Genomic DNA, 23,522 nt, shown 5'->3' on the forward strand with positions numbered 1-23,522 from the left:
CTGCCAAAAGATCCGCTGGATCGATGCAATCAAAGCCGATACAGGGATGACCATGAACCAACTAAAAGAAGCAGTCATGGACAGAAGCGCATGGTGAAAACTTTCCTATAGAATTGTCGGGGGTTGGACACAACTGAATGGATAACATCATCATCATTGAATTTGAAAGGAGACAACTAAAGGCCTGGTGGAATGCTCTACTAATGAGATCAGGGTAGGGCTGTGCGATTCAGACGCTTCGGCGGCCGTTCCCTCCGGGTGCAGCCAGCGCCGTGCCGCGGGGGTGGGAGGGCGGTGCCAGCAGCAGCGTGAGACAGCGGGCGCAACCACGCAGGCGCGGAATTCTGTACCTGCGTGGTTGCGCCCGCTGTCACACCACTGCCGGCTCCGCCCTCCCCCCCCCCCCGTGGCGCGGCGCTGGCTGCACCCGGAGGGAACGGCCACCAAAGCGTCCGAATCACACAAGCCTAGATCAGGGCTCTGTGCGACCTCAACCAGTTCCGCTGGGCCTGCAAGAAGACAGAGTTGTTCCTCCAGGACTATGGTTGAGGCCTGCATGAAAACAAAGCTGTTCCACAGGCCTATGGTTGAGGCCTGCATGAAGACACAGCTGTTGCTCCAGGCCTGTGAGGCCTAGGAATGACACCAAGAATATGCTGGCCTCCCTGCTTGAAAGTCCACCAATTAGACAACTCTCTTACGAATTCCACATGGCCCTCAGTTTAATAACCATCTAAAGTTCCTCGTGAAGAGGAGGCTATAAGTTTTGAAACAAGTGTATTGCTTAATTAATTAATTAAATTTTATTGATATACCCCAAATTATTTAAATGATCAGTTTCAGGTTTTTAAAACCTAAATTAATACTTGATTTCATTTATGTTAATAATTTTAATGTTTCAAGGTTTTATTGATGTTTAATTTTATGTTCTGTTATTTTATGTTCTGCTGCTTTGCACTGCTGTCGTACACCATCCTGAGCCACTAGGTAATCATTTCAAACCTTTCTGTAAGCTGCTTTGAGCCTCCAGGGGAGGACGGGGAATAAATCCAACATGGGAGGTAAATTTGAATGTGAATAGTATAGAATCCCCTCTTCCCCATTAAGATGCTGGCCCATAGCTCATCTTGGATAAGAAGAAGAGCCAGAGGGGTGTTATACACCATTTTTCCCTACCTTAAGGAGCCAAAGCAGGTTACAAACACCTTTTCCTGTGAGGTAGGTGGTTCTGAGAGAACTGTGACTGGCCCAAGGTCACCCAGCTGGCTGCATGGGAAGAAATGGGAAATCAAAGCTGTTTCTCCAGATTAGAAGCTGCCGCTTTTATCCACCACACTAGGTGTGGGCAAACTGTGTCCCTCCAGATGTCCATGGGCTACAATTCCCAGGAGCCCCTGCCAGCTATCGCTGGCAGGGGCTCGTGGGAATTGTAGTCCATGGACATCTGGAGGGACACAGTTTGCCCACACCTGCACTACACCAAGCAGGCTCTCAGAATGTAATTCCCTTGCTCCATCCTTCAGGTTCTCTCAAACTAAGCCGTGATTTGTCTTCCTCTCTCTTGCTCCCCTCCTACGTGGAGGTGGGAGACCAGCCGGTGGAGCGAGTGTTCCAGGACTTGCGGAGAAGGCTACCAGTACCGAACGGTGCGCTGCTGGAAGATGCTGGCACCAGGTTTCGATAGCTCTGTTTACGATGATCTGTGTGAGTCAACTGGGCTGGCCAGGCCCATGGAAAGGAAATCGTGCGTGAACAAACCCTGCGGGCCACAGTGGGAGCTGTCAGAGTGGTCTGAGGTATGTGGTTCTTCATTGGCATTTGGGGAAAGAACAAGTCACACTATGGGGATGGGGAAATGGTGAGGTAAGTCGCTGCCACATTGTGGGAGGGGGGAACTGAATTTTGTCACAACCAGGCTTATGTTTAACCCTCCCTTCACGCCCATTTCACACACAGAAATCTGAGGAGTGTCTAAGGTTGCCGGGTTCCCCCTAGCCACCAGCAGGTGATAAGGGACACAGTTGCCAAATCCAGGCTGGGAAACCCCTGGAGATTTGGGGGTGGAGCCTGGGGAGGACTGGGACCTCAGTGGGATTCAGAGCCATAGAGTCCCCCCTTCAAAGTGGCCATTTCCCCCACAGGAACTGATAGCTGTAGTCTGGAGTTAAACTGTAATACTGGAGGATCCCCAAGTTCCACTTGGGAGCTAAAAATAAGAAATAAATAATCTCACCAAAATGCTATTTTATCTACAATTATCACTTATGAACACGTTTTGTCTGGTTACTATGTTGTTATTTTGCTACATAGTAATTTGTGTTTGTTTGTTTTGTTTAAGCCACTTGGTAACTATGTATTCGAATTGGTGACATTGGTTCAATGCGTATCAGTTTGAAAGCCGACCTTCTTGTAGACCATGACGCTGCATTAAAAGGGGTTTTCTATATTTGGTGGTTTTGTTAATAATGTTAACTTAGTTAATAAAAAGTTAATAATAAGTTAATAAATTAAATAATAACAGTGTTAACTTCGTGCTGTTATGGATATTAGAAAATTTACTATTCATATTTCGGTAACTGCCACTGCATTGGAAAAGCAGGCTCTCATTTCCCTCCTGTCATCAAATTCACAGCCTCCCTCGGCAATTTCTAGCTTAACCAACTAAATGAGGTCTTTGTGGTGCATTCAGTACAGTTGTACAGATCGCTGGTTGGATCCAGTGTTCAGAGGGGCCAGATAACCTGCACTAGTCTAATTCAGCAGTCCCTCCTGAACTAGCTCAGCTGTATTACTCCCCTACTTACAAGGAATCAAAGACAGGTGTGCTCATCTTCCCATTTTTCTGAATCACGTGAAATCCTGGCCATCCTTCCAAGGTTTTATTTCCCCCATGGGTTAGAGGCCTGGAATCTATGGCTGGCTGAGAGAATGAGACCCACTTCTCCCCTTATCCAAGGAGGTTGAACCTGGGGTTGCTGTTAGGTGCCCTGGCCTGGATAGGCCAGGCAAGTCAGATCTCAGAAGCTAAGCAGGGCTGAACCTGGCTTGCGTCCAGATGGGAGACCTGTAAAGATTTGGGTGGTAGTTCCTCTAAGGAACACTAGGGGTCATGGCGCAGAGGCAGGCAAGGACAACCCATCTCTGAGCATCCCTTGCTTGGCTGCCAGTCAATATTCCTTCCTCACTCCTTGTGATTTTTCTGTTCTTTCCCTCCCCTGTTGCTCCTTTTTTTTCCTGTTTCTGACTCCACAGTGTTCTGCTCGGTGTGGCTTCTCGGGGACCATGAAGAGGGAGGTGCGCTGCTCAGTAGAGCCACATCTGTGCAATGAGTCCCTGAGGCCTGTCAGCGAGAAGGAATGCTCCGGACCTCCCTGTGACCGTCACTGGACTGCTTCTGACTGGGGACCAGTGAGTCCACATGCTTTGCTGTGTTCCGGATTGGCAGGGGGAGCGGGGCAGAGGAGGTTACAAATTCGTCTTTATGGAAGAAAAACTGTTTTTTGTACCCTCCTTTTTACCACCCGAAGGAGTCACAAATCGGTTTACAATTTTCTCTCCTCTCTTCCTCTCCTCATAAAAGACACCCTGTGGGGTAGACGGGGGTGAAAGAGCTCTGAGAGAACTGAGACTGACCCAAGGTCACCCAGCTGGCTGCATGTTGGCTGCAGAGGAGAGGACACGCAGTAATGGGTTTAAACTTCAAGTACAACGATCTAGGCTAGATATCAGGAAAAAGTTTTTCACAGTCAGAGTAGTTCAGCAGTGGAATAGGCTGCCTAAGGAGTTGGTGAGCTCCCCCTCACTGGCAGTCTTCAAGCAAAGGTTGGATACACACTTTTCTTGGATGCTTTAGGATGCTTAGGGCTGATCCTGCGTTGAGCAGGGGGTTGGACCAGATGGCCTGTATGGCCCCTTCCAACTCTATGATTCTACGATTCTATGTGGAGGAGTGGGGAATTAAACCTCCAGATTAGAGGCTGCCATTCTTAACCTTTACACCAGGCTGGCTCATACCTACTTCTAAACTCATAAAACTATCTAAAATCTGGTATGTTAAGTTCCCATATTCTCTCTGTTGCAGTCTTGGGTAAGCATAATCAGAAAACCCACTGTGTCTGGAATAGATTCTGCCCATATCTTTTCAGAAATCAGCCTAAAATTCTGACGCCTGGAGGTAAACTCCTCACACACAGGATTTTACGGAGCCATACTCTGCCTTCGGACCCAGATTCCAAGTAGCTGCAGGGTATTCCTGTAGGCCCACAACACATTCTGCTCTCAAATTAGAGACTGCCGCTTAACCGTTGTTACCTTAAAAGGCCTCTTTGCTTCTCCCAAGTGCTCCGGTTCGTGTGGCGAAGGGCGGATGAACCGCTTCATCACGTGCCGCAATTTGGAGGGGAAGGTGATTTCGGACTCCCAGTGCGATCCTGACACCAGGCCTCTAGCGATTTATCCCTGTGGAGACAAGAACTGCCCCGCACATTGGGTTGAGCAAGAATGGGATCAGGTAAGTCCACGCCATTCGTGTTCCTTAGCTGAAATCTCAAGCTTCCTGCTCTCAGCAATAATAAAACCCCGCCAAGACTCACAGTGGGTTTGTTTCTTGGCTCTCCTAAGCTGCTTTTAATACTTTGTCCTCCTTTGCTCCTGATCCATACTCTTGTCTTAAACAGTGCCAGGGAAATAAACCATGCCTCAGCACCAGGGTCCTTGCATCTGAAACATTACATTTTTACAAAATGAGTCTTAGCTTCCCTTGAGCTGACTTACTTTCTGCATACATAACCCCACAATGGAGCAAATAACATCCCTCGGATCGTTAAGAATCGGAAAAAGAGTGCGGCGGGAGGCTGAAGCCTCACTTGCCCACATACACACATGCTGTGATCTTCCCTTGTAGCACTTTAAATTCTACTTTCCCACGTCTGTTTTCTGTAGGGTTGCCAGACCTCCGTGGTCCGTGCAGGGGGACCCCTGCTTCCCAGATGCATTTTGTCCTTAACCAGAAGAGCACTGCAAATTAATGTGGTGCCACCTGGAAGTAACATTGGAGTTGTCATGGAATTACACTGGTTCAGGGGCAAAACTCAATCATTAGAAGCTAATTCTACCATAGAGGTTTGCCCTAAAGCCTGTCATTTCCCCCCCCACCCCATGTCCCCAACATACCAATATCGATTCTGGGTGACATCAGCACGTTGTGTCATTTCTCGCTACTCCCAGAAAGTGCCCCTTATCCCGTTGGCAGCGCTAACAGACCTGTGTGTGACACAGTTTACAAATTTAACAGAATTAATTTTTGCTTTATATTCCCACTGTCATGATGGTAGTTCATAGTCAGAGGAAGAGTGCTTGCACTTGAAAACTCACACCTTGAATAAATCTTTGTAGGTCTTAAAGGTGCCACTGGACTCTGATTTTATTGTGCTGCTTCAGACCAACACGGCTACCCACTTGAACCTGTACCTCACCTTGTTCGTTCCAGTGCAACGCCACGTGCGGCCGAGGAGTCAAGACCCGGATCGTGCTGTGTGCGGGGCTGGAGAATGGGGTGTACAGGGAGTATCCAGAGAAGCGCTGCGATGTCTCCCCAAGACCAGAAGTGCAGGCATCCTGTTTCAAGAGACCCTGTTCCACCTGGTTTTCAACCTCCTGGTCCCAGGTAGGGCAGAGAAGCCATTGTCTGCAAGGGGTGTGCTACAACTAGAAATAGTGGTGCCCAAGCCACCCGCATCCCCTGTGCTAGACTTAATAGAACCAAGGCAACACAATGGGAACCTGCTAGTAATCCCTGGCCTGAGGCAGGGGGCACCTGTCATTGACCCAGACAAGGGCTTTTTCCACCTTGGCCACAGTCTGACCGAAAATGCTTCTAACTGAGATCCAGGCCCTACAGGGCCTGTAAAGTGGAGCTGTTCCACCGGTTCTTTGGTTGACGATGGGCACAGAAATTCTGTTACTAGTCCCCCGACTGACCCCACTCACTTCCTTCCCTTTAACTGAGTTGCTAGCCCTACAGATTTGGAGCCATTTGAGAAATGGAATGTTATTTTATTAATTGGACTTGTATACCGCCACTCCCAGCAAGCTGGCTCGCGGCAGTTCACAAAAAAGAGGCAATGTACAGCAAGTCACATCTAAAACGTAGCCTAAAACAATCCCCAATAATCTTAAAAACAATCCTCAACATCATAAAAAGGTGGTGTCCTCTATATACTAATAAAACATCTGCTCGCATATTGGGCCATTGGGCCGGTGTTAATGGTAATATTGACAGGCAATACAAATAGATGACACAGAATGAGTCCCTGAGGCCTGAGTCCCTGAGGCCTAATGCTTCCTAATACTGCAAACAGGGACTGAAAGGGGGGGAGGGTTGACCGGATCGTATTCTCCGGGATTACCACCCTGCCCTAGCCAAATGCCTGGCAGAAGAGCTCCGTTTTGCAGGCCCTGTGGAACTCAAGGAATCCCAACAGGGCCTGCAGCTCACTCAGGAGTTCATTCCACCAGGTAGGGGCCAGGACCGAAAAGGCACTGAACTGTGGACGTTTTAAATTTTAAATTGTATTATGTATGTTTTAATTGATGATCCTGTGATCTGCCCTGAACCCATCGCTGGGATGGATGGTGTATAAGCTATGATGATGATAACAACAACGACTTACAAGATGTATTTAGGCTGGGTCCTTTGGACAGTTTGATCGGGAAGAACATTCCATCCATCTTTATGGATGGGATATCAGTTTTCCATTTGCAATCTACATCCTCATTAACTACTAAATGGACCATTTCATCTGCCTATGGGTCTTCTTTTCCTCCATCCACAGTGCAGCAAGACCTGTGGCACAGGCTTGCGGGTCCGAGAGGTGAAATGCTACCAAGGGGAAGCTCTAGGACATGGCTGCGATTCATCTTCCAAGCCTGAAGCCAAGCAGGTTTGCCAGCTCCAGCTGTGCCCTACAGATGCTCCAGGTAAACAAAGAGGATTTTCTATGGGATGTTCTGGGGAACTTGAGGAAGAAGGTGTCATTGCTCATTTTGATTGTCATGCAGTAGGGGTCTTTGTGGTGGTCATGGTGGTGAACGGTGATTGGCTGGGCCGCCACTATGTCACAGAAGGAGGGGCAGGCAGAAGGCTGCCATTGGCTGAATTATTCAGGATGCAGCAGGCAGAAGGGCCTGGGAAAGGAGGAGAAGGAAGAAGCAAGGATATTATTATTATTAGATTTATTTCCCGCCATTCCCAGAACCAGCTCGTGGCGGGACACATTGTAAAAGCAGAGGCAGTAAAAGGAGAGATGAGAATTGTAGGATGAAGGTGTGGACTGAGGAATGAGGGAAAATGGAGGACAAAAGAGAGAATATTTACAGGGAAGGTTAACTTACAGAAGTAGAGAGTGGATCATGGATTAGTACACAGCATAATGATGTTTACCAGATCCAAGGGCCTTACAGAAATAACAAACTAAGTTTATCAGGTCATCATTACTTTGGGTTCAACTCTGGGGGGGAACATAGAGCATGGAGTGACAGGTTCTCTTTTAATTACTCTCAGGTTCCACAATTGGGAATGCATCTGTCCATTAACCTTTAATCTTAATGTTTTTATTTCCTTTACTACATTTCCCTCTCAGAGCCGAACCCAAACGAATGATGACCTGATAAACTTAACGCGTTATTTCTGCTCAGGCAGGTAGCTGTGTTGGTCTGAAGCGGCAGAACAAATTTTGAGTCCAGTAGCACCTTACATTGTATCTGAGGAAGTGTGCCTGCACAAGAAAGCTCATACCTTGAATTAAGCTTTGTTGGGCTTAAAGGTGCTACTGGACTCAAAATTTGTTTTGTTATTTCTGTAAGGCCCTTGTATCAGGTAAACATCTTCATTCTGCTGTGTACTAATCCATAACCCACTTTCTACATTATGTATGTGGCCTTGTGACTCCCCATTTTGTTAGCTGAGGAAGTGCACTGCATACAGGAAAGCTCACACCTTGAATCAAACTGCGTCAGTCTTAAAGGGGCCATTGGACTCAAATTTTGTTCTGCTACTTCAGACCAACAAGGCTACTCACTTGAATCTGAAGTAGGTATTATTAATTGTAGTCAGATTGTGTTTTTTAATATTCATAATGTTTCAAATCCAGTATTCCCCCCCCCCACACACACATAATGTTAACTCAGTAAGGTAAGACAATAGTAACCCAATAATGCAGGTATCGTGGGTGGACGCTGAGAAAGCACGGTCTGTCTAAAGCTTCCTGGTAGCTGCAGAGAACTTCAACCTGACAAGTTCCTACTTTAGAGCTAGTATTAGGGGCACAGATTCAAATTAGCCATGTTGGTCTGAAGTAGCTCAATAAAATCAGAGTCCCGTGGCACCTTTAAGACCAACAAAGATTTATTCAAGGCGTGAGCTTTCGACTGCATGCACTCTTCCTCAGACGTTAGGGGCACAATTTGGCACATGACAAGAGCATCCACATGTGATTTGCAAGCATTGTGAGAAGGTCTGCTGTGTAATAGGAAACGAGCATGCAGGCGAGGGAAGCAAAACAGTCCCTTTTCTTCACCTTACCAGTAGTTGCTCATAGCATTTTTCTTCTTGCTTCATCTTCCAGCAGTGTGGCAAGATGGGGAAAAAACAAGCCTCGAAGAACAGCAGCCAGCAAGGTCCAAGGAGGGAAGGGACAGGGTTTAGCAGCCTTCACACCCATGCTCAACTTTCTGAACATATATATGAACAGGCCAAGCCTGTTGCATTCAGGAATACAACGAGCACTAGATTGGGGTGGAAGAACTCTGCAGATGGCCTCTCCTTTTCCCCAGGACCTGGAAAGGCAGGGAAGGGAACTCACCAGCAGGGGCAGCTGTCACGCAGCAGGGATCTGCAGCCTCAGAGGGAAGTGGAAGGAGGGGGTGGTTAGGCGTGGGTGACGGAAGGTGATTGGCTGGCTGCTGGACTGACAGGCAAGCCAGTTGGAGGAGGAGGCCCTGAGGGGCGGGACAGCCGCCCTGAGTGGATGTTAAGTGCTGAGTGGCACTTAAGCCATGAGGCATGCTCCTCCTCCAAGACCTTACCAGAAATATTATTATGTGGAACAGATATGAATATATTTACGTGTGAATCGGCACCCCTAGATGTCTCTGTGATGCCTTCGGTGGCCCTCAGTTTGCACCTCTTGTCACGTTTCCCTCCAGATGAAGATTGCGAGGACAAAGCATCAGCTAACTGCGTGCTGGTCCTGAAGGTGAAGCTCTGCTCCCACTGGTACTACCGGAAGGCCTGCTGTAGATCTTGTAGGAGTAAAGCACTCTGATTGCTTCTGCCCGAGAGGAACAAGGCGCAGATCACCCTCAGCTACACATTCGGACTGAAATCCACAATCTGCTCCAGAGAACATTACTTAGCCACTTAAATCAATTAGGGGGCACTCGGAAGGAGGATCCAGTTCATGAGGTCACACCACACAGCCAGTGGCCAGGCCTTGGCATTTCCCCGTGCTAAGAGGAACAGCGCAGTGCTTCCTCCCCCGTTTCCATCACAGACTGCTACCTTTTTCTTGAGTTACTAGAGCTACTTTCAACCACCACCTTCCTGTAGAGACTCTGACCGTCTCCCGTGGAGGTCCTTTTTCCTCTGCTCAGCAAGGTGAACTCCGACCTCTGGAGAAGAATACTGGTCATTAGCTTTCCCATGGCACTTCAGAGCATCCAGAGTCCTTTTTTAAATAGATTGACCCCGAAATGTCAGCCGACATGCTGTCTGAAGCTGTCTGCCCATGAGGCTGGGAGTTCGATCCCAGCAGCCGGCTCAAGGTTGACTCAGCCTTCCATCCTTCCGAGGTTGGTAAAATGAGTACCCAGCTTGCTGGGGGGTAAACGGTAACGACTGGGGAAGGCACTGGCAAACCACCCTGTATTGAGTCTGCCATGAAAACGCTGGAGGGCGTCACCCCAAGGGTCAGACGTGAGCCGGTGCTTGCACAGGGGATACCTTTACCTTTACCCCGAAATGTAGGCCATCTTGATATTTCCGATAAAGGAGGTGAAGGCGAGAGAAAGCGGCTTGTCTGAGGTAACTGGTGAAGTTCATAGAGCCAGGTCCTGAAGTTTCAGCAGGGGGCACTGTTGTGCTGGCTCTGCAAAGCCACCCCTTGTGAGTCACAGAGCAGACACACCCAGCCTATGGCATTCAAAAGCAGCATGGAGCCTAGGCTGAATGGCACGGCCCACCCAATGGAGGACATCCAACGCCTTGCTTAAGAACATGTTGCCTTCCTCCCCCCCCCCCCAAAAAAAAAAACTGGATATGAAGCAGGCCCAGTTAGACGTGACCACGCTCCACTTAGGCTTTGGAAAATGCAAAACATATTCTCACGTTGCATATTATGCCTTCACAGGAAAAATGGTTTATCACAAACTATACGTTTTAAGCGGATACACACATGATTCCGCTAATTTGATCAATACAATGAAACGTAAAACCATTAATTCTTGGTATGAAGCAAAAGCTTAATCCCCCATATATTAAAGTGCTCATGCAGTAGGGGTGTGCACTTCCGGTCGGTTCGGCTGCCTCGGCGATCACCGAAGCCTGAGGTGGCCAGTGCTGCAACACAGAGAGAAGGGGCAGCGGTGGCACGTCCCTGTTCAGCCGCCGGCTGGTGCACCACCGCCATCCCTTCTCTCCATGCCGCGTCATTGGCCTCCTAGACACCGCTTCGAGCTTCAATGATTGCCAAACTGACCCAAAGCGCACAACCCTAAGTCCCAGGACAGGTAGAAGAACTGTCACGAATCTGCAGAACAATCAATTCAAGACTCCCCGTGGACTTGCTGCCAGAGACCAATTCCTGTATATTCCAGTGCAGAATCCCAAGGCAAGGGAAGGCTTTTGAATCACATGGGGGTATGCATTTGCTTCCTCCCAGGAAGGAATAGGATTGCTCTTCATTGCATTTAGCAAATCAGTGGATTGTTTATTGTATTGCCTCCGGGGAGGGTGGTATATAAATATAAATAAATAAATCATGTGCGTATCCATTTACAAAGTATGTTTTGTGGTGAACCATTTTTCCTGCACAGGAATAATGCGCAATATGTGTTTTGTGTTTCTCAGCGCCTAAATGGAGCATAGCCACATCTAATTAGGGGTGCTTCCTATCCGGTTTTATTATTATTTTCCAGCTTGTGCGTGCGTGTGTGTGTTTTTTTCCCCCAAGCTGTGTGTTGGGAGGGAGACCTTGGAAGGTGTTTGGAAGAAAGCTGTAGCCGGGGACAGGGTAGCCGCATGAAACCGTTCTTTCCATAGATGTAGCACATTGCCTGCATTACACAGCTTTTCATCCAGAAGCTATGACTGTTTTTCAGAAGAGAAGAAAAAAGTTATCACTTTCAAATAAAGATAGTGAAATAAACACTGACTTTGTGACAAAAGGTATAGAAATGCATGGGTCCGTGGAAGAATCTGGGCAAGTAGCCAGACACAGACCACTAGCTGTGGCAGTAGCAAGTGCAGGATTGGGGGTGGAAATGCGATTCTTTGGAGGGCAGACCCCGCAAGGCTGTTGTGTGGATGGCACCCCGACCCTCTGGCCAAGCTCTTACAACATTTTGGTCTGGGGTGCTTGTAAAATGTTTACTCCTAGAAGATGATGCAGAAACAATGCCTGAAGCGATTCAATCTTGGCGGTACAGTCTGGATCCTTTTTCTTTTCAGGCATAGTCGCACAGTCTGAGTGAGTTTAAAGAAGAGTGGGGGGGGGTTGTGCCCCTACTTTTTACTACCCAAAGGAGTCTCAAAGCTGCTGACCATTGACTGCCCTTCCTCTCCCCACCACAGGCACCCAGTGAGATTGTTGGGGCTAAGAGAGCTCTGAGAGAACTATGACTGGCATGTCAAAGAACGGGGAATCAAACCCAGTTCTCCAGATTAGAGGCTGCTCCTCTCGACCACTACACCACGCTGCCTCTTAGAGGTTCTCCTGCTCCCACAATACCACCACAGGGCTTCTTTCAGACTTTTAAAACTCAGCCATTTGCTAATGAGCTATTGTATCTCTGAATTCCTAATTTTTAAAAAATCAATCTTTTTGGGCTAAAGACTTGTTTTTCTTTTTCCTTTTAGGGAGACTTTTGGTCTAAAGACTTCTTTAAAATGCAGCTCTTTTTGAGCTAAGGAACTGTTTCAAAGGGAAAGCTGGGAATTCAGAGAAACCAATAGATCATGGCAGTAGATCACCAGGACAGTAGTGTCCGGTGTCTGTACCCCCAGGTGTACCATCGTAGTAGATCACCAGATCCATATCGATACAATAGCGATTGGTAATCAAAAGAACAAACCTCAAAAGTCTTCCAGTGGTAGGAGGAGGATATTGGGGGGGGGGGGGCTGAGGCAAGGGAAGTGAGAGGAAAGGAGTTTTGCAATGCAAACTGTTTAAATCAGTCATAAGCAAACATATTTTAGAGAAACAGCCTACCATTTGGCGTTTGTGTTCCTAACAACGTTTGTGATTGCCAACCGGATTGGTTTGGCAGTGTTTTGACAAATCCGCAATTGGGGGGGGGAGGCATTGGTTTAGCAGGCATTCCAATTTTTTGGTGGCAGCCCCCCCCCCCCCGATCAGTTCCTCTCTCATCACCATAGTCGAATCAAGAATGCTAAATCGTTAAGCATGTTCGACACAACATTCCTGACGTCCCTGCTGTATCACACTCACCAGACAAGGGCCTCAGGCAAGAAGGTTTTTAACTTTAAGCTCTCGAGTGAATGTTACGGGCATGACAAAAGGCACCAAGCAAACACCGTGGTTATTTCAAAGTCCATATTTATTTTTCTTGCTAACTTCCAGTCTGGTTCCACAGCTGAGCGACAAACAAAAAGATGTTAAAACCCAAATGACAGATCTGAAGTACAAAGATAAGCACAATAATGATAGATTCAAGTGCGTAGCTGTGTTGGACTGAAGCGGCACAACAAAACAAAATCACAGTGGCGCCTTTAGGACCAACAAAGTGCTTGCTCTCGAAAGCTCACGCCTGGAATAAATCTTTGTTGGTCTTAAAGGTGCTACTGGACTCTGATTTTGTTTTGTTGAGCACAATAATGGTAACTGATCTCCTGTCCACAGTACTTCAGCTGCCAACTAATGACCTATCTGGTTACGTTTTACCCCTGGCCCTCCGTCCCCCTGCCTCCCCCCCTGCTTGCAATCCAGTTGTAAATAGTTTCCACCCTAGGATAAGGAGAGGGAACAATCAGCACCTTGAATTGAGAAGTCTCAGCTTTGGCTTGGAACAAAAAGAGGGGCATGCCTGTACCCTTTTTTTGTGCAGGGAGCAAGTTTCCGATGTGTATACCCCTTAGGTGTACCAAGAAGAGAGCTATGGCGACTACTCCCCACCATCTTAATACCTCTGTGTGGTTTCAACAGGGTCAGGGGCAGCCCAAGGCAGAGCAATGCATGCTGGGATATTCTGGTCCCTCCTTCAAGTTCTGTTTGGGAAGACGGCCGCCGTGAAGGAGACATTGTGGGATGTTTGTGACCTCTTCGGAAGTCTGCCCTTGGGGGAAATGTTTGGGTTTCACAATAGGCAATGATTACAGCAAGCCCTGTCTTGTGAGAGCATAAAGTTGGCTGATTTATTGAATCTGAAAAGCTGGCTGATTTAGTGCATCTGATTCTGGAGCCATGTTCAATTACCAGTTTGTTCTTGAAATTTATCACTGGAAATTGAAATCAAGCTTCCCCAGGTTTACTTTGGCGCTGGATGAAAACTAACCTGGAAGATCCAGCAGTAGATCCAGGTATACTTAACCCCCACCCCACCCCTCCGAAAAGTGGTTCTTCTGACCTTCAAACTGTATGTTGTTGTCAGCCATTAAAAGAGCCAAATGACACATTACAAATTTTGCCAAGTCAGGCCCAGTTTTCCTGGATCTAACTTGCTTTCCTTATCATGACCCAGCAACTGTGGAGAGAGGAAATTCTAAAATCCACAGCGGTCCAATTCAGCTCAGGACAGCAACATAGGGGAGGGGAGGCTCCTGTTTCTCCTGGGGAGTAATTGGGCAAATTCCTCCCCCAAGGCCATTTTGACTCAAGAAAACAGCGCAGTGGGAATATATCCAAGTTGAATTGGCCCCTGGTAGACTTTTAAAATCTCTTTCCCCCGCAGTCACCAAGGTGTCAGAAATTATAACACACAAGTGGACTCGTTTACCCGTCAGATTCAAAGGCCTCTCAGTCTAGCACTGTTTCTACTTTGTGGTGTGCAGCCAGTGGCCTCAGAAGACACTGCCCTCCACCAAGGACCAGATGTGCAGTATGATGAGCATTCGCGTGCCTGCATTCTAGATCGGGACGACTGCCTTGCTCTTTCCAAATGGAATTTAAATTAAGGCATGTGGGCAAAACAGAAACAAACACAAAATAATCACTATAGCCATCATCCCTGGAATAAAATCAGACGTAAGCAAGGAAGAGAAATTAGCGTGCGTCGCTCTTCAGATATTCCCCGGCACATTTGTCATAAACCACTGAACTGAACTTTCCAGCCAGTACTAATCAATTCATCCACGTTGAATGCAACTGCAGAATGAAGTTAGTTGGGAACACATCCCAACGAGACAGAAAAGTGAAACAGCTGCACTTTGCACAGTATGCCAAAGAAGAAAAAAGCGATCTTTATGCCCCACTTTTCACTACCAAAGGAGTCCCAGAGCAGCTTGCAATCACCATTCCCCTCCTCTCTCTACACCCTGTGAGGTAGGTGGGGCTGAGAGAGCTCTAAGAGAACTGCTGTGAGAACAGCCCTGAGAGAACTAGCCCAAGGTCACCCAGCTGGCTGCGTGTGGAGGAGCAGGGAATCATCCCTGGTTCTCCAGGTTAGAAGCCTCCACTCTTAGACACTTCACTATGCTGGCCCTCTAGAATTCTCTAAGGAATTCATGACACATCAGCCATGGAACCTTTGTAGGGCCTTTTACTGTGGCTGTAAGATTACATGATAGTTTGGCCCCTGCACATTTCTACAGAATGGGCACCTTTATGATTTGCCAAAACCTTGTAGGCTATCATACTAACAAAAAAACAAGCTTACATGCCACTGCTGCAGCCTGTTCACTAGTTACACTGAATGCACACACAGACCGCATGTGCATGTGTTTCTAAGAAAAACGCCAAACTGCAATCACTTCCCAAAGGAACCAGTACCTGGATATATTGGGGGGGGGGCTAAATCACACATTCAGGTGTATGCCCGTTGAATGCAGTGTGAGAATTGCTCAATGCAAATATAAAGAAAAAAATCAAGTGTACGCTGTTCATGGACCGTAAGTGTACTCACTGAAACTCGTGACCAGAGCTCTCGGCAATGCACAAAACCATTTCCAGCCCCTTTTCATGGCTTGCAAGAGGAGACAGCCTGGATCTGCACCTGCTATAGAACAAAGGCCAGAAGAAGTAGCAGAATATAGCCCTACCAAATCTGGGAGGCAACAGGATACTTGTTGTTTCCCCTATTAAAACAAAGAAGGCATGAAGACATTTTGGGTTCCCTGGAGGCAGGAAACAAGGAGAACGTACTAGAAGAAGTTCCCTGAATGTGGAAAATGTAGCATTGTCGCCTGTTCACCAACTGTCTTGAAATAAGCAAAAACAATCTCATCAGCCCTTACTGCTCCTCTCCTTCAGGCAGCAATGTCACTGAGAGGAGGGAGGCAATGTTAAAGGAAGAGAAAGCAGGATACTTCTGCTGCTAGGGCAGGAAGGGTACTTAACAATGTAGCAAATTAGCACTGGGCACGATAACAGCTGCCATGAAGCAGGGACAAACTACTTTGTGCCTGGCCATCATGTATTCCCCCACTTTTTTTGAAGACTTGTAGGCTCAAGCAAAGAAAACTTCTGAACATTACAGCAAAGAAACGGTGAATTTTTGAATATTTGCACACAGGAGCGCCCATGGTCTCAGATCTCATATGGAAGTCCTTGGGTCTCATACACATACAAGAATTATCACACCACCAGCAGTGTTTCACCAGGCCAATTGGCTTTAAGACAGTTCCTGGATTTCAGGCTGCACATAAAGGATTGTGTAATGGAATGCTCCACTAAAAAGAAAAACAGCACACCCACAAAACAGGTGGAAAAGGAGTCTTTCTTTGCAGTAGTATTTATATATGGACTAGCTTTATCCCTGACAGGTTAGTTCAGAAGCAAGAGCATTTGTGTTTCATGGTGGACCATTCCTAAGGTTGCCAGCTCTTGGTTGAGAAATAACTGGAGATTTTGGATGTGGAGCCTGAGTTCACCTTCCGAGGTGGCCATTTTCTCCGAGTGAACCGATCCCTGTTACCTGGAGATCAGTTGTAATCCCAGACCATCTTCAGCCACCACCTGGAGGCTGACAACCTGAAATCTTCCACTGGCAGTTTGCAGTGGTACCCTGCACCATCCTAAGCAGACCTACATCTTTCTAAGGCTCTTGAAGTCCATGGGCTCAGAAGGACCTAACTCTTCATAAGATGGCATTTTAACACCTGATCAACTATTTGTCTAGAGCAGCCTTTTTCAACCTTTTGATGATAGAAAAAACCCTGAAATATTTTTCAGGCTTCGAGGAACCCCAGAAATGATGATGTGTCCCTTCATAGAAGTGGGTTGTGGAACTAAGATGTGAGAACCAGCCAATCAATCAATAGATGATTTACCATTTCTATTGTGGAGAAAGAGTCTATTCCTGGAGAACAACAGGGGAAGTGGGCCCCAGTGAAGGCTAGTGGTGTCAGCAGCTATCCAAACTTCTGGCAAAGGCCACATAACCCCTGGGAAGTTTTCGTGTAACCCCAGGGTTTCCCATGATTAGAGACTTGTTCTTCATAGAACTGGAGTTCTAACCCATTGGGGTGGAGGGATGAAATCTAGACAGTTGTGACTTGCTTAAAATGTCGTAATTAATGGAATTTTGGGGGAGGGGATTAAATCCTGTTTACAAGGGGGTCCTAGTGTGCTGGATTTATTTGGAATTTGTGAGCAGACTGAGACTATAACAGGTCTTTTCTCAGGAATGAATCCCATGCGCATAAATCATTATACCAGAAACGTTCTGTATTTAGAATGAGGCCCAGTCCAATGGGAAAGTGGACCATTTGTGCTTGCTTACCTAGATAGGCCCAAAGGAATGGTTTGGCAAAGAGAGACATTCTGGGCAAAGCTGGCGCTGAAGGACCTTTTGCCCCACTCCTTGGATCAAACCAGTAACTATTCCAATACAGATACAGTACTTGAGATTAGCAAAGGGTGAAGTTGCAAAGTGATATCAAATGCCTAATGCACTAACGCCCACTCCCAAGCCTGAATTCCTCATTATAAACTGCCAACGATTTATCATACAATTCTTACAAATGAATAAGCCAGCCGAACCGAATATTTAGCTACGAACATTCTCTTCTGCTCCGGCATTCTTTGCAAAACCTAGCACTTCGACGTCCAAATGAAGACTTGGTTACAAGATTCTTTTCTCTGGATTTTTTAGAAAGGCTGTCATTTGGCAGCCCTCTGGAAGGTCTTTGGCCAGAAGGGACAGGGAGGTGGGGGGGAAGAGATCAAATAAAACTCTAGCTCTTTGCAGTGGTGTGGTTTTTATATTTTGGGGTTCTTTGTTCTTAAAGAAGATTGCAAGACTAAAACACAACACTTTTTTCTTTCTTGGCAACAGGAGAGCCATCGCTTGCTATTCAGAACCGGATCGGCACATCGCTGGTCCCTCGTCTCTCAGCTTCTCCCCCCTGGCCTTTAGTTTTTGCATATCTTAATTTGCATGTGTGCGCGCGCGCAAGTGTGTCCGTGTGCATGTGTGTGGAGGAAGCAGAGAACAGCTGCCCTATTTGACATTCTAATACAGATGGGAGCATTCCTTTGTCATCCTTATACTACAGGATACCCAGACGCGACTCTTCCCTTCCTGTTGGCCCACCCACCCTCCACCCACTTCCAAGGAACAAAAGTGTTAGAAGTGAGTTTAGCAAAGCTTTTGCCAGTCTTCCGACAGATGCCGTCAACATCACCAGGAACAGTCATTCCCAAGAGACTACGGGTCAATTGACTTGGGTGTGAACTCGCGTTACCTGTCACGGGAGGACAGTGGGTATTGCTTTGGAAAGAGTGACAAGAAGGATTTTGCCAAGTGTAGATACCAAAGACGCTGGGGAAGGGGATCGGACTTGTAAAAGTCTTTAAATATCCGTTAGCTTGTCCTGTACATAGCCCTCCTTGGACAAGACCCTTGAGTGGATACAGCAAGAGCAATTGCAGACTCCAGAACGGCCAAGCTCAGCCTCCGGTGACCGAGTTCCTTTCTTTCCCTTCAAGAAGCACCTCGCCGATCAGGAGCCACGTCAAGAGTCTCGGGCCCACGTTTCGTTTTTTTGTCGGAAGGTTCCCGTGGCAAACCCACAAAATCTGAAATCCCCGTCACCCTGAGGGGATCCCACGGAAGCACCCTGTGAGAAACAGCGATCATACTTCTGTACTGAAAGCCCTCGGGTTCGGAAAGGTCTCGTGGACGACGCAGTGGTGGGTCACCGGGTAACTCTGGAGGGTCGCCATTTTGATGGGCAGCCCCATTTCCTTGCAGCACGTGGGCGTGTAGGTGATCCTCTCTCCCCCGTTGCGCACCATGTCAGCGGTCCGTATGTAAAAGGGGGAGCTGTAGGGGGAACAGGTTGGGCAGTAGTTCCCGTGGCCCTGTTTGTTAAGCTCGTGGGGTGGGAAGGGGAAGTTGCCGTGCCCGTCCATGATGCGAGAGTTGCAAGCATTGCACATGGCATAGTGGGAGTGAGGGGGCAGTTCAGCCTCCTCTTCCTCCTCTTCCTCCTCCTCCTCCTCTTCATCGGATTCATCTTTCTTGCAGCAATAATACTAAAGTAAAAGCAAAGTGCATTTTACAAACAGTCGTTTCGATCAGCAAAGTGCATTTCACAAGCATAGTCATTTCGGTTTCGATCAGCAAAGTGCATTTCACAAGCATAGTCATTTCGGTTTCGATCAGCAAAGTGCATTTCACAAGCACAGTAATTTTGGTTCTGGTCAGCAAAGTGCATTTCACAAGCACAGCAATTTTTTTATGGTTAGCACAGTGCATTTCAGAAGTACAGTAATTTTGGTTCCGGATCCAGAGCTAGATCTTCACTAAAGGAAGGGAGGAAATTTCCCCAGTTCCCCACTCATGCCACATCCCCCCTTCCCCCATTTCACCACTTATGCTGTTCCTGAAGCATTCATGTTTTGCAGAACATTTCAGGCTGCATCATGACAAAGGAGGGAAGGAAATGTTAATCTGCTTACAGAAAAGCCTTCCATCGCTTGATATTAGGGCCGGTTCCAGCATTATTACGGTGCACATCCATTTTAGCTAAAATATGTACACTTTGCCTTCTTAAGTAGCCCAAGGTGGCTTACAATCATGTCCAGAGGCCAGGTAGCACAGTAAAAAGCAATGACTTGTATCCAACCACCCATAAAACCTTGCAGAGTGGAACTTCCCTCTACTGTCATAGCCCATTGAGTCAGGGACAGCACAAGGGTTGGCAGTGGGGAGAGGCAATCAGTCGAAATTGCCACCCTCTCATTCAAAAAAGGAAATGTTGCTCTCTCAGACAGACCTTGGGTTGCCAGCTCCAGACTGGGGGAAACCTGGAGACTTTGGGGGTGGAGCTTGCAGAGGCCACTGCTCTTAACCACTACACCACACTGGCTCTTCAGTGTGATTCAACACCCCCTATATTCACAAATAACAACAAAATACTAGCCTCCCTATTAGAAAACTCATTAAAAACCATCTTGAAGAGATCTGCCCAAGCACTAACCAAGCCTTTCCCCTAAGAAGGATTTTAATTATACAAAGCTTGTTTAATTTTAAAACCCAAGTTAGATCCATCTACTGTTGAGGCTGGGCAGCCAGGTAGATCGGGGGCCCTCCTATAGAAGTGGTGGTAGCGAATTCTATCTGTTCCCTCTTCCTTTCTCCCCTGATGATATTAGGGTATTGTTAGAGTTGGGATGAGTTTACCGCCGATTCTTATGGTTTTATGTAAGAAATATGTTTTTATCTGTTAAGGGGATTTTGCTGGGTTTTTTAACAGAGGATTGTAACCCCCTGCGAGCCTTCGGTGAGGGGCGGGCAGTACATTGAAAATAATAACAAGAAAAGGTAAAGGTATCCCCTGTGCAAGCACAGAGTCATATCTGACCTTTGGGGTGATGCCCTCCAGGGTTTTCATGGCAGACTCAATACGGGGTGGTTTGCTAGTGCCTTCTCCAGTCATTACTGTTTACCCCCCCCCCCAGCAAGCTGGGTACTCAAGGGGTACTTCCAAGGATGGAAGGCTGAGTCAGCCTTGAGCCGGCTGCTGGAATCGAACTCCCAGCCTCATGGGCAGAGCTTTCAGACTGCATGTCTGTTGCCTTGCCACTCTGCGTCACAAGAGGCTCATAATAACAATAGCAATAACAATAATAATAATAACATAATAATAGCATAATAATAAAATAATAATAATAAAGATATATGATAGCTGACAGACAGACAGACGGAAAGATACCCATCTTTTCATTGTTTGGCCATGTTTGGTACAGGATCAGCCATCAAGGATATCTGCAAGAACTGCAGCTGCCCTTTGAGGCGGAAGGAAACAGTCTCATAGCAGAACAGTCCCTTACCTGTAGCCTACAATAGCAGAGAACAGCAATAATACACAGCAAGATAACTGTTGCTAGTATTCCGCCGGTGATCACAACAGTTCCTGCTGTCATCCGCCCGATTCTCCATCAAACTCTAGAAAAGACCAAAAAAAAAAAAGGGGGTGCGCAAAAGTTAAGATTCTTCGAAGTCCACAGTCCCCATATATACAGTTCTGGGGCCCCAAGTTCAGCTCCCTATGCTTTTCCATCCCAATTTTAAATGAGACTTTTAAATCCCACAGAAATGGGATTTTAGTTGGGTTACTTACTTTACCCAGTCAGTCCACAGCACAATAAACCAAAGCTTCCTTGGATGAATCAGTCAGGGCCTGTTTTTAAACACCAAAGTTAATCAGAGGACCTGCAGGGTAAAGACACCCTTGTCCATTTCCTTCTAGATAGGCAAGCTTATTTGAGTTCTAATGTGTTGCTCTAATAGGGAAGGACAAGTATTACGGTCTGTGCCTTAGCAACAGCTACTCCCAGCTGAATTACAGATCAGGTTTAAGGCCCTGGTGCTTACCTTTTAAAGCCATTCGCTATCTGGGCCTGGCATACCTGATGGACTATCTCTCTGCCTATGCCCCCAAAGGGCACTATGTTCAGCCAACTCCAACAAGCTAGTGATCCCTGGCTCCAAGGAAGTATATCTGACCTCAACCAGGGCCAGGATGTTTTTTGACCTGGCCCCTACTTGGTGGAATGAGCTTCCAGAGGAAATCTGGGCCCTGTCAGAGCTAGCACAGTTCCGCAGGGCCTGTAAAACAGAGCTCTTCCACCAAGCTGTCGGTTGGGGCCAGTGAGCCATTAACATCTACTGGGCCTTGATCATTACTTCCGTTCAGAGATGCCCAGAGGAGAACATATGCGGTGTGATGGAATTAATCAATGGATCGGACAGCTGCTAACTTTAGTTAAAATGTTCTAAAACTTTATATGGGAAATGGTTATTTTAATAAGAATAATATTTGTGATTGATTTTTGTATTCGCATTGTTTGTTTATGATGTTCACTGCTCCGAGTCGTCAAATTACGGGAGGGCGGGATATAAATTCAATAAATATAATAACAAAAATGATAATGAACTCTCTAAATTTGCTAGAGAGGAGATAAATTAAGATGAGAGGATTTGCTGGGGTGGGATTTCATGCTCTTTCTTGTAATGTGAAGTTTGCACTTACAAGCAAGTAGCATTTCAGTTCAGAATGATACAATTCTTCACTGCCCTACCTGGATTGCCCAGGCAAGTCCGACTCCGTCAGACCTTGGAAGCTAAATGTGGTCAGCCCTGATTAGCACATGGAAGGGTATTCCTCCAAGGAATACCAGGGTCATGAAGCAGGGGGAAACAATGGCAAACCATCTTCAAATGCCTTCTGCCTGGCAGCCAGACAATCGTAGGATCTCCTGGCTATATTTTATGGATTTGTAAAAGGTAAATATACAAAGTTTAACAACTTTGTATACAAAGTTTGAACAAAATGTCATGTGTAACATCAGGCCACAAAACAATGGTATATACATGTCTTTCTCACCCAATCACTTATAGCAACATTAGAAGGAAACTGCTAATATAAACAGTACAATGTAATTACTCCACCATGTAGTATTATGTATGTTACCATACGCATAAAATTAATGTAAAAGTCCCTGAGACAAACTAAATTGGGATGATTTTTCTCCAAATGAAAAAATATATGCATGCAACGGGCTAAAAGTTATCGATCGATAATTCTTTGCTTCATCACTAGGTGGCAGTAGCTCACCATCATGCCAGGACTGAATTTACCCAAGGCCTCTAAGCACCTGCCTGATCTGGGCACAGGGTAGCTGCATTCACATGTTGCTGCAAAACAGGAGGGAAGTCTTGTGGCACCGGCCATACTAACAGGATTTTATTGCACAGACTAAAGCCCTCTGTTTAGTTTTGCTTCTTTGGGGAGTTAAACTGCGGACAAAGAGATCCTCAAAAATACAGCATTCTTCACCTGTACGGGGTCAAACCAGATGAAATATGGAACGAGTCAAGTTGGGTATCATACATGACATTAGGGATGAAACATTCCCAAGCACTCTGGCCCAAATAAGCTCAGGAGAGTGTGGCACCGTGTCAGTAACCCCATGTATTTCTGCCATGATTTTATTCTGTTGTTGGTTAGTTTATTTAGCTAGCCTGGCCTTTGTGCCCTGATGTAACCTGGATGCTTTTGCTTGACACCCCAAGGCTGACTTCCTGCTGTTATATGTTATGCCTCTCATCCTCCCTACACATTCCTCACCTCCGTTTCCTTAGCGCCCTGTAGGTTCCCACACCTTCCCATTCCTTGAAGCCCAAATGCTTATCTCTGTATTTTGACTCCTTTGAACTATGCCTGCTTCGAGTTCCCAAGGGAGGTGGGAGAGCCCCTGTATTGCTCACCCGATGCTTTGGGAACCAGTTCTGACTATGTCTCCAAAGTAGACACTTGCCTTTTAAAATAAAAAAACTTCAATGAGTTTACTTATTTAGAAGTCGAAGTCTCTCACACACGGAAGGAGAGGTGTTGTGAGTCCACCAGCTGCAGCAAAGCATTGTGATGCAGAGGACTCTTCTGAGGAAGTGTTAATAAACGTATTTGACTCAATGATAGAGACACTCTAGGAGGAAGACAAGGAGGGAACTGCAAGATGGGAGATGCAGTGCCAGGTTGGCAGCACAGCACATATGAATGATGAGTGTTTGCAGGAGTAGGGCTGAGGCAGCAGGAAAGTAGTGTAAAGTTTAAAAGCAGC

The 23,522-nt window shown here is 46.7% G+C and overlaps 2 protein-coding genes across 14 annotated transcripts in view; one reads left to right on the forward strand and one right to left on the reverse strand.

Moving 5' to 3' along the window:
• LOC143835180 (ADAMTS-like protein 2) overlaps positions 1 to 11,057 on the forward strand; it is a 37,095-nt gene extending 26,038 nt beyond the window's left edge. For 8 of the 9 annotated variants that reach the window (XM_077332424.1, XM_077332429.1, XM_077332428.1 and 5 more), the window contains 6 exons: positions 1,583 to 1,796; positions 3,253 to 3,408; positions 4,340 to 4,510; positions 5,489 to 5,665; positions 6,834 to 6,978; positions 7,962 to 8,191. In XM_077332424.1, the coding sequence (XP_077188539.1) occupies positions 1,583 to 1,796; positions 3,253 to 3,408; positions 4,340 to 4,510; positions 5,489 to 5,665; positions 6,834 to 6,978; positions 7,962 to 8,176 (1,078 nt within the window). In that variant the 3' untranslated portion in view covers positions 8,177 to 8,191. Of the gene's footprint in view, positions 1 to 1,582; positions 1,797 to 3,252; positions 3,409 to 4,339; positions 4,511 to 5,488; positions 5,666 to 6,833; positions 6,979 to 7,961; positions 8,192 to 9,204 lie in introns of those variants that run through there. The other variant, XM_077332422.1, reaches the window with a different exon arrangement.
• A 5,091-nt stretch (positions 11,058 to 16,148) lies between these two features.
• Positions 16,149 to 23,522, reverse strand: part of LOC143835183 (protein FAM163A-like) — a 100,391-nt gene continuing 93,017 nt past the window's right edge. For 4 of the 5 annotated variants that reach the window (XM_077332435.1, XM_077332432.1, XM_077332433.1 and 1 more), the window contains 2 exons: positions 20,730 to 20,844; positions 16,149 to 18,929 (listed from right to left, as the gene is read on the reverse strand). In XM_077332435.1, the coding sequence (XP_077188550.1) occupies positions 18,528 to 18,929; positions 20,730 to 20,822 (495 nt within the window). In that variant the 5' untranslated portion in view covers positions 20,823 to 20,844 and the 3' untranslated portion in view covers positions 16,149 to 18,527. Of the gene's footprint in view, positions 18,930 to 20,729; positions 20,845 to 21,019; positions 21,080 to 23,522 lie in introns of all 5 variants that reach the window. The other variant, XM_077332437.1, reaches the window with a different exon arrangement.

The sequence above is a fragment of the Paroedura picta genome, chromosome 4 (genome assembly GCF_049243985.1).
Source record: "Paroedura picta isolate Pp20150507F chromosome 4, Ppicta_v3.0, whole genome shotgun sequence".
NCBI lineage: Eukaryota > Metazoa > Chordata > Lepidosauria > Squamata > Gekkonidae > Paroedura > Paroedura picta.